At 47.1% G+C, this 9,903-nt stretch overlaps 2 protein-coding genes across 3 annotated transcripts; both read right to left on the minus strand.

Moving 5' to 3' along the window:
* Nucleotides 1–204: 204 nt before the first annotated feature.
* LOC127329574 (uncharacterized) lies at nt 205–3,009 on the minus strand. The gene is made up of 3 exons (XM_051356072.1): nt 3,000–3,009; nt 2,353–2,913; nt 205–568 (listed from the first exon to the last, which is right to left on the minus strand). Exons 1-3 carry the CDS (start codon nt 3,007–3,009, stop codon nt 444–446), a joined length of 696 nt encoding a protein of 231 aa, XP_051212032.1. The 3' UTR covers nt 205–443.
* A 121-nt stretch (nt 3,010–3,130) lies between these two features.
* Nucleotides 3,131–9,620, minus strand: LOC127336762 (auxin response factor 11). 2 transcript variants are annotated; one of them, XM_051363604.1, is made up of 14 exons: nt 9,167–9,620; nt 8,134–8,499; nt 7,930–8,028; nt 7,779–7,835; nt 7,475–7,630; nt 7,302–7,383; nt 7,112–7,202; nt 6,359–6,523; nt 6,148–6,267; nt 5,735–5,810; nt 5,521–5,656; nt 4,084–5,435; nt 3,782–3,972; nt 3,131–3,644 (listed from the first exon to the last, which is right to left on the minus strand). In XM_051363604.1, the coding sequence occupies exons 2-14, from the start codon at nt 8,341–8,343 to the stop codon at nt 3,533–3,535; spliced, it is 2,847 nt and encodes a 948-aa protein (XP_051219564.1). In that variant the 5' UTR covers nt 8,344–8,499; nt 9,167–9,620; the 3' UTR covers nt 3,131–3,532. The 2 variants fall into 2 exon arrangements, with proteins under 2 accessions (XP_051219564.1, XP_051219561.1); XM_051363601.1 differs by having other exon boundaries at nt 7,299–7,383.
* Nucleotides 9,621–9,903: the final 283 nt, after the last annotated feature.

Below are 9,903 nucleotides of genomic sequence, written 5' to 3' on the forward strand. Positions count from 1 at the left end.
CTTAATCAGTGGTCAACTGGAGTAGAAAAAACACTCATTCTCATGCTGCTTGATATGCAGGGTGAACACACTGGGTGGCACAACCAAAGTCAGGATTAAGTTTTTTTAAAAGGTAAAAGTCGTTCCTCGATATCACTACATGTTTAAAATGCCATGAGAACTAAGAATTCTCCGTTAGAATCACCATCCTGCATCTAAAGCATCGAAGCAGAAAATGATCCTCGATACATATGTTCCCAACACACTTACACTTTCTTCAAAAGGAAACATGTATCCATCTCCGAGACACGAGAGAGAAACAACACAACCAAGCACCACAATGTTCTAGTCCAGGCACGCAACCAATCTCATAGTAGCTTTGCAGTGAGCACTCTGTTACAGTGCAAGTACAAAAAAATGTCACCGCTTAATGTTTCAGGCTTTATGTGGATCGGCAGAGGTGATCAGCCAGTCCTCAAGATGATATGCACCCCGCTATCGGTGTCGACCACATCACTCATCTCCCCCACTTTCAGAGCAATGACCGCCTTCTCAAAAGGCTTCTGCATCTTGCCCCTCTCGAATGGACCTACAGCCGTAAATCATGAGAGCAAAAATGTTACGACTGGTCATGAATGAAGTTTCAAATCATAAAAGAGAACAAACTGAATTCAAGCAACATGAGTACAAAAAAAAAAAGATAATGAACTAGTGGGCAAACCACAGGTTTGTTGCAAAAAATCCCAGTAACAGACTTAACGCATATGGCATTCCTTCATTACAGCATCCAAGTAACGTAAATTAATGCAAAACAGATTCTATACTAATATTGTGTATCCCCTGAATATGATAGCATTTGAATGCAGGGATTATCTCGATAATAGAGAACTAGAGAACAGAAATAGCCCATCTCATATTCCCATGCAAAGTAGAGTTTACATGAATAGCGTGGAGCAATTGAGATTAAAAATGATACCACACCAGCAAGAAAACAATCTGGCCGGTTTGATGATTTTATTCCCTTATGGGAGCATGTGATGCAAATATTTTAACACAGTAAGAGCATATTTGACAAACCGACAATTGGTAGGTTGGTGCGAGTGCGCCAGCCTCAACCCGCCTACCAGGGTTCGACTCCGCGTGGGGCCGGAATTTATTTCCGCACTGCGGAGTGACTGACTATTGTTTGGTTGCACTTCTTTAAACACCAATCCCACTGGTTGTTAGTGTCTTGTTTGTCGAGTTTTTTTTTCACACTTCTCGTAATGGTGCTCAATTGTCCTAGTTGATCCTAAATCCATGATTCAGCATCACTAAAAATTAAATTGGTATTGCAGAAGCATGTCATAATTTTGGACAAAATTCCTATATATAGCCATATCATCATGTTCAGTTGGTCAGCTTCTTGTTTTGGGGGAAAATAACATATTGCCACGTTTCACACGACGCGTGTGTTCATCTGTGCAACATTCCAACTATTCACAATATTACACAAGGATGGCGTAATTTTGGACAGACCACCTATACATAGCCATGTCATCATTCACTTTGTCAGCTTCTTTTTTTTCGGAAAAAATTATAACATATCACAATCTCTGCGTACTGTATTTTGTCGTGTCCCGCAGACGTGCCATCCCTGCAACATTCCACAATATTCATGCAGGTAGAAATCTTAGACAATTAAATGACCCGGCTACGGTAGGCTGGAAAGGCAGCCTGAACATTGAAATTAAACAAGCGTGTGCCAGGTTTTGCATAAAGTTACAAGCAATAAAATCCAGAGAAAAGAAGGAACCCTTAGGAGTTACGAACAATATTCATAAAGAGAAAATTAAGGAACAAACTGAAGTACTAAATCATTCCAAGTTGGTTACGGCCACCCTTTGTTCCTTCTAGTGGATATAACAACTTACCAAATTAAGAGATATTAATTTGTCGGTTCGAATACGACAGACATGGTTCCCCACAACGAACCAACCGTCTTGCACTAAGAAGCCAACAGAATTGGCAACCCAGATAAAGGCTTCAAGAGGAAACATGTGATGTTAGTGCATTTCTGGCCTGAATCAGCTGCTCCTATATAACAACCAACTCCTATAATGGGGCACAATATTTCTGGCCTGAATCATAGTGCAGCTGTCAGATGTAACACTCCAGTGAGGTTGTATAAGACTAGCCACATCCCCAAATTCCTGGAATTCGGATTATCTATCAGTACTTCACAAGTTAAGTTTTTGGAATTCGGATCAGCATCGATATACCAACTTACCAGTAACCAAGTACCACACACACCCCCAAATTCCCGGAAGCAAATCCCTACATACATACGTAGCACACCAACAGATTTGGCAGGGTGGAGGGAGGAGCACTGACCGAGGTCGCCGCCGCGCTTGGCGGAGTTGCAGTCTGAGTTGTCGGTGGCGGCGGCCTCGAACTTGAGCTCCCCGGCGACGATCTGGTCCCGCAGGGCGCGGGCGAGGTCGGCGGCGTCGTCGCGGGTGGTGGCGGAGATGGCGACGCCCTCGGGGTCCCGCCACGAGGCCTTGCGCCGGGACCCCTCGTGCTTGATCAGGATGTGCGACGCCCGCATCCTCTCCTTCTTCCCCTCCTTGTCCCCGGGCTTCTGGCGGTGGTGGTGCCGATCGCGGGAGCCGGAGGAGGGGTACTCCGCGCGGCGGCGCTTGCCGTCGCCCGCCGCGGGTGCATCCTCGGCGCCGGGCCGCTTCCGGGCGGCCGCGTCGCCGTCCCCGGCAGGCGCGGCGGCCGGCGCGGTGGGGGTCTCGGTCCCTATCTTGGCGTCGCGGTGGTCGGTCGGGGGTTTGGATTTCGGGTTCCGTTTCTGGCTCGAAAGGGGAAGCTTGGGTCTGGGTTGCTGTGCTTCGATTGTTATAGCAGAGCCAAACAGGGAGGCTGCTAACCTTAAACCTGCTATGCCTCACCAATTTTGGGAACAAAAACATTCTAGATCTTGCTTAATTTTTATAATGAAAACGACACATGAATCAACAGAGAATGTACACCTAGATACATTTCTGGAAAGGCCCCGTTGGGAACCCTAGAATTCAGATTGTTATCTGTATAAACATTTCGACAAAATTTGCACGAAATAGCCAGGGTTATGTAGCAGAACAATTTAGATATATGCCTGAGATTAGTGTAAGTGAGTGCTAAGTAGACCATTCATCGCCAATCAAGATCTACACAAGTGAAGTTTACAACTGCCAAACCAAACACAACAGCTCTAACATTTACTTGTATTGATTCAGAACATCAAGACAAAATCTCATCAAAGACACTGGAGGTAGAATTCAACTGCATGGGGTTCTTCAGAATTGTGTGGTCCTCTTGGGAAAGATGGAACTGTTTGTTCTCTATCTGCTTTCCCTCACTCCAGAAAACTAGCACGGCACAAACAGTGGTAAATCTCTCTACCAAATACACTGTCAGTAAATCAGCCTACGGTTAACTAAGGCATCGTATCCAAAATACACCTCTAGCTTAATCAACCACTGCTTTATTTTGATTTGCAGGCACATCAAGGATAGTGGTGATCCTACTGGTCTGTTTGGATGCAGTCAGTCAGGACGTGCATGCCATTCTCACTCATTTGTTGCACTTCTGATGGCGATAAGATCCGGATGCATCTGACGCAGTTGATGAATTCTCTACAAGCAGAGAGGGAAGCACAACACAGTGAGTGAGTTACTATATTTGACCATGGATAGACTCAAGGGGGAAGAAAACATGATATATGCTGCGCTGGATATTGTCGAAAAATCAGTGTAGAGCTGAAGATACTTACTCCCATGGATCATCACCGACGAGAAGGACATCGTTTTCGTAGTCGACATATACAAGCTTCCAATCTGAACTAGCAGGATGCTCAAGTTTCCCCTGGAGTCCAAACATGGATGCGATGGCTGATCTCAGCTCACGGTAATCTCTATACCGTGTCACATCTATAGATCTTCCAACGGATCCTAGCTTCTGAACCTGTTTATTTACATGGATTAGAAGATAGCCATAGCATGAGCAAAAGTGCCACAAGTAATATGTCCATTATCAAAGAACTCTCAATAAATGTTTCATATTTTTTAAGCATACCTTTGTGTATGTCCGCACCGGTGGTTTCATAGGCTTTCCACTTCGCTCCATGCTGTACTCGGTTGTCGCATCCATGCTGCAAACTGATGTTCCCCTGGAACTGTTATGGATTTCTGGCAGAGACAAAACTTGAGATTCTTTTAGACTTGGCAGCCTAGAGTACATCCCCAAGTCAAAGCCATCGGTAGTCTGTGGTTGAGAGCATGAGGTGTTATTCATGCTTCTCTGGATCGACTCCATCTGAGTTCCACTATCTTCAGAAAAGCTCATTTGTACATATGAGTTGGATGTGCTTGGAAGGTTGCTTCCGTCATGGTGGACATCGAAATTTTGCATATCAGGTGACAAAAATGTAAGTGAGTTCAGATCCGGGCTGCCGATGAAGTCCTGTATGGAATTAGGAAAGCTGTCTGAGAGGCAAGAGTTCTGAAAAGTCTCCAATGTATCGGTGTTTATTGTGGACGGTATATCAGCAGACGGGCTGAAAATGTTCTCTGATGCACTGACTGACTGAATGCCACTGGATTCTTGGTAATATGAAGGCTGAATCATCCAATCCAGACCATCGAAGAACTGTGAAAAACAACCTTGGTTAGGAAATGAGTTGACTGACTTCCCTCCGTCAGGTGATATTGATGATCCTAACTTCGGTGGTGATAGCAGTCCATTCTCTTCGACCAGCTGACCTTGCATCTGTACAGATAGATTGCCCTGAGTAAGTGCACCAGATGAATCTTCATTACTACCACGCTTAACATGTGCAGTGTCGCCATCAAGCAGATTTCCTTCTAAACCATGCTGCTGGTCATCACAAACCCGTGAAGGTGCTGAAGAAAGTTCAGAGTTCTCTGAAATGGCTTTGCGAGAGGAACCTTTCTTGCTCTTACGAGTCTTGGCTCTAGGCTCACCCTTGCCATGCTGCTCTGAAATGCTCTGGCTTGGATATGTCTCTGTGTTTCTTGTCTTTCTTGCTGCGACATTTAACTCTGAAAAAGATATTGGATCAATGACAGGCAGAGCTTCACAGCTTTCGAGATCACCTCTCTGCATCTTAAGAGTATTCAACTGCTGCTGAGCTTCGTTTGAAGGCATGCTTTCATTCTTTGTTGAACCAGTGGAATTACCAAATGTTGAAGGAGGCATGTAGCTTTGCTTCACATTTTGAATAATACTAGAATAAGAGGATTGGTGGTAGCTAACTGGAGTCCCAAGGTTTTGGCCAGATTGATTGAGAAGCATCATCATAGCCAATTCTGATCCAACGGCTGGCATGTGCTGCAAGTTACCGTATGGAATTCCTGGTGCCCTCTGAAATGATGACATATTTGCAGCTCCAAGTTCCAGCCCAGGTACTGGAAGTTAAAAGAAAAAAGAGTTAGAATTATTTCAACCTGTGACATGATCCTACAAGTTTGTGTGGCATGGTTGTGGAAGTACCTGCATAACCAGGCAGGCATTGTCGCTTTGAATTAAGTGCTGCAGAAGGGAACGCTAGAGTGTTTTCTGGAGTTTCAATATCCCATATGCTCACACGGTCAGGCCTTTCTCCATATCCATGTTCATCCCATTCAATCTGGTAATGCAAAATATATAAGGATGACTGCATGATGATACAAAGGTTTTTTCAATTTTTATCAGGAAAGCAAGGCACCTGCAAATTGCGCCATTTGGAGTTGGGCCACCTCATGGGATCAGAGTCGCTAACTCCCACAATTGTACCAGTGTATCTGTAGAACAGAACAATTTTGTTTAGACTATGGTTCAGAGAACTTCAGTGACCATATGTGGATTAAAAGATAATTCTAAACCTTCCAACTTAAATGACAAATTACATTAATTTTTAATACTCATTCACTCTATTAAAGGCTGCTTGATGTTGTCATTTTTTCCAAAGGAGAAAGGGGGAGATATGCAGAACAAGTATTTTAAACTTGGACGCATAATAGTGTATTGTTGACTTCAGACATTTTTTACAGGAGAAATTTTTTACTGGAGCATCATATCAAAAGCAGAAAAAAATGATATCTGCATATGCCAAATCCCAGCTCTCGTTAGTGCACAAACCTACGCTTGCTTGACTCCTCTGTCTCAAACATCATAGCCATTCTCATGCCAACAGATTGTTGGATATAATTGGCCTTATTGTACCTTGCTACAGGAACTACAAACGGCGACGGGCTCGTCCTGAAGAGATTTTAAGAACGAGTATGTGTGAAATATGCCAGCAGAAAACCATATTAACTGGCATAAGAAAAAGGCAGAGAAAGTTCCAAACCTAGGATTATAGTAGATAGTAAATGAGCCACCGCTAGATGCTGCATGAGCTGCAGCAGCAAGAACACCGATGTGCATACTATCAGTGGACAGAACCGATGATGACAATGCTGTTTGCTGTCGAGTCGCCCTCCTAACGCCCACAAGTAGTTGTGACTTCTCATCCCTGAAACCAGTAACTTTTGTCAGGAATGGGCATTTCATTCACACAAATTCACCAAGAGGAGAGAAATCAACAAGTTATTTTAAGTTACTTTCATCCTGAATGAGTAAAGGTTTCATGTCTTCTGCTACATACCACTAATGCACTAATTATCTTTCACTGACAAGAACTAGCTTTAAATTTGTATGCAAGTTGGATTAAATTTATACTTCAGAAAGTTGGATGTCCCTATATTGGGTACATAGTATTGTTATCTATAGCTACAGCTGCATGAAAAAGTTTGAATTCAGCAAGATGGATATATCTTTAAATTGGATACATAGGTAAACAGATACTAGAAAAACCATAAGTAATGGACTAAAGTACAACCCTTCGTTATATCTGAATGACATAGGAATAATTCAAGACTGACTCTACACTGTACTAATAAACTTTGTATGCCCATAATATATATGGTTAGCTCGATCCAATAATTAGAGTTTACATCGAATCCATAAGTCTGACCCTTTGCAGATATAGTAGTGCAATATGCATTTGGTTAAGATCCCAAAAAGGACATACTAGTATATGCTGCAATTTGAGTCCATATACCTGATAAATAAGACAGAATCCCCTGCTTTAAGCCGTTTGGCGCCAACAAAGAGACTCCATCCAGTTGTTAGAAGATGTCGCTTCGGCTGCCCTGTAAGGAACAGCACATGAAGGAACTTTCAGAAGACGCCCAAAATTATGTAGCCCTGAACAAGCTAACACCAAGTCAGACAGTACTCGACCCTACCACGATAAATGTGACGGAATGTCCACATGTTGTCGTGCAAATCCCGGACGACAAGCTCCTGGTTCGGGGGCTGCATCGAGTAATCCTGCGCGTTCCAAAACAGTCAGTAACCTGTGAGATGAAGCATTCAGAGAGAACAAACCAGGCAAAACAAAATGTGGACACAAGGATTATACCAGCTGTGGGAAGAGCTTCTCTGCAGCTCTTCGCGGCACCGAGAAGCCGCCGTGCGTACTCGTATCGCTCGCGGTCAAGTTCTTGCAGAAGTACTCCGCTGGGTGCTTGCTTTTGGTGTAACTACCGAGAGATGGAATTGGGAACACATCACTTTCCTAAAATTGACAGGACGTTCAAATCAGGTAACAGTTTCACACTTTTAAACATTCCAAGAAACTGCAGTTCAGCCTGCTCTGAACTTCTTCAGTAGTGTCATTTCCTGCAGCAATATTAGCTTACACCATAACAACACGGTGTACTTACAGAATTAACTGGTTGAAGAGTCATCTGTGCGTAGACTTCATCGGTGTCCTTGTCAGCCTGTGCAAAACAAGCATTTATCAGTGGTAATGCAATGCAGTCCATCAGGCCACCCCAACATCTGAACCTGAACTTGAAGCATGTAGACACTTACATGCATGGTGATGTTGTGGACTTGGCACAGCAGCTGGGACGGCAGATTAGGGTAGTTGGGGATGCGCGAGTTGGGTATCTTCCTGGTGGTCGCCGCGACCTGCCGGATCAAGAGAAAGTTCAGCAATCCATGTATATCAAAGTCAAGTAATCTAATTAACCAGATGAACAGAACGGTTCATGCAGTAGTCAGAGGATTTCGGACCTGCTCGCTGTGGCCCTGGGGGAAGTAGTAGACGAGGCTGCCCCGCTGCGGCAGGCACACCAGCGGGCCGGCGCAGGCGTGCCAGAGCTCGGAGTTGATCACCTTCTTGCCGCCCTGCGCCTCTCCCATGAGCTGCATTTCGTCGAGCAGCGCCGCCGCGTTCCTGAGGACGCCGAAGGTCTGCTGCGGCTTCTCCTGCGAGGCCGCCATCTCTCCCAAAGGTGCTCTGTTTCTGAGGCGACGAAGCTCAAGAACCGCTGCTGAACCGAGGCAGAGCTGTAGTAGCGGGATGCACAAATGCTAAGCGAGCTGCTTAGACGCGCGAGGCTGCCATCAACCAATCAGTCGACTCAGAAACCAGAGCACCTGCACGCCATTGCAAGAGAAGCAGAGGATGTTTGTCAATGCCAGTGTGTGAGCAAGCGAGGGAGCAGGCGGTGAGTGAGTGAGCAATGGGGAACAAGAAGGTCCCAGTAAATAAAATGCGTTTGGAACGGCGAGGCAGCTAGCTAGGGGCTGGGTTGGGACCCGTGGGTAGAACCCCACCCCTCTTTCCCGAGAAACCAGGCGGCTTTTGCGTGCTCACGCCACGCGCGCTGCCTGCGCGGCTGCGCACGCCTCGGACCGGGGTAGAGGTAGGCGCGCGCAGAGCAATGTCACGAGAAATCTTGCTGTGCTGCTAGCTAGCGAGCTAGGTGCTCGACGGAATTCCAGGTGGGGTCGCTCGGCTCCGGGAGCTCGCGACGGCTCAAGAAGAAGAATGGCCCCCCTGCTTGTCTAGGATCGCTAGCGTTGGCGCTTTCCCCAGGTGAGGCAGCATGTGCTACATTTGAGAGCAAGAAGAAGCAAGAAGGACCCCGAGGTGATCAGTCCGTCTCAAGAACGGCAATGCCGCCGGGGATGGCGCCGCAGCAAGGGTCCAAGAGAGCAGAGGTGGATACCAGTGCTACGAGTACAGCCAAGATCATTTGGGAAGAGGTTGGCGGCGGGGAAATGTGAGTGTATGACAGAGCCAAGAACGGGATGAGCCTACCTTCTCCAGCAGCGAGCAGGGAGCGCCGGGAACAGTGCGGTGTCCAGCAGCGCCTCCAAGAACGACGGCAAGGAGGAGTCGTGGAAGAAGCCAGCCAGGCCGGGTCCGTATAAAAGAGGCGACGCCAGGGGAATGGTGGGCGCTCGCTCTGGTGGAAAAGGCAAAGCCGCGGGAGGTCGGAGCTCCTAGGCCCGGGAGCACGCGCGGAGGAGGTGGTGGTGGTGGTGGTGGTAGAGTACGTAGTAGGATGGTCCTGGGCAGCTAGCGGCGTAGAGGTAGTAGAGGGCAATGATACGGCGGGAGGTGGTGGACGCGCGCTCTCGCTCGCAGCAGTCTCAGGCCGGTCGTGCTCCCCCTTTCCGGCGTACGTACCTCGCCTTTTGCCTGCGCGCGCGCCTCACCTCTCTGCAATGGGGTTCTGCTGGTGTGCTGCTTTGGGGTTTGGGGTTTGGGGTAGAAAAGATTCCGACCTTTGGAGGGGAGGAGCCATGATTCCCCGTTCGCGCCGTGGCATGCTTCTCTCTCCCTCCTGCTTTGTTTCTCCTTTCCGGCTTGATTCCCACTGGGCAGTGCCCACTGGACACTGGGCGGCCTCGTCAGCTGCTGAGGCGTGCTGCTACTCGTATCGTACGTGCCTCAGTGGCTGTGGCCTACGGGTACGGCCACGCGCGACGGACGCCTGACGCGCCGGGGCGTGGCGAGTTCTGCAGCGGCGCGACGCATTTGAGACGCTCAAA

Source organism: Lolium perenne, chromosome 2 (assembly GCF_019359855.2).
Source record: "Lolium perenne isolate Kyuss_39 chromosome 2, Kyuss_2.0, whole genome shotgun sequence".
NCBI lineage: Eukaryota > Viridiplantae > Streptophyta > Magnoliopsida > Poales > Poaceae > Lolium > Lolium perenne.

Coding starts and splice junctions, on each gene's coding strand:
- LOC127336762 (XM_051363601.1), bottom strand. CDS start 8,343: ATGGCGGCCTCGCAGGAGAAGCCGCAGCAGACCTTCGGCGTCCTCAGG. Junction 7,836..7,929: donor TCCACAACATCACCATGCAT/GTAAGTGTCTAC, acceptor TGTTTTGCACAG/GCTGACAAGGACACCGATGA. Junction 6,524..7,111: donor GATTCTGTCTTATTTATCAG/GTATATGGACTC, acceptor TACTGGTTTCAG/GGATGAGAAGTCACAACTAC.
- LOC127329574 (XM_051356072.1), bottom strand. Junction 569..2,352: donor CAAGCGCGGCGGCGACCTCG/GTCAGTGCTCCT, acceptor TTACGGCTGTAG/GTCCATTCGAGAGGGGCAAG.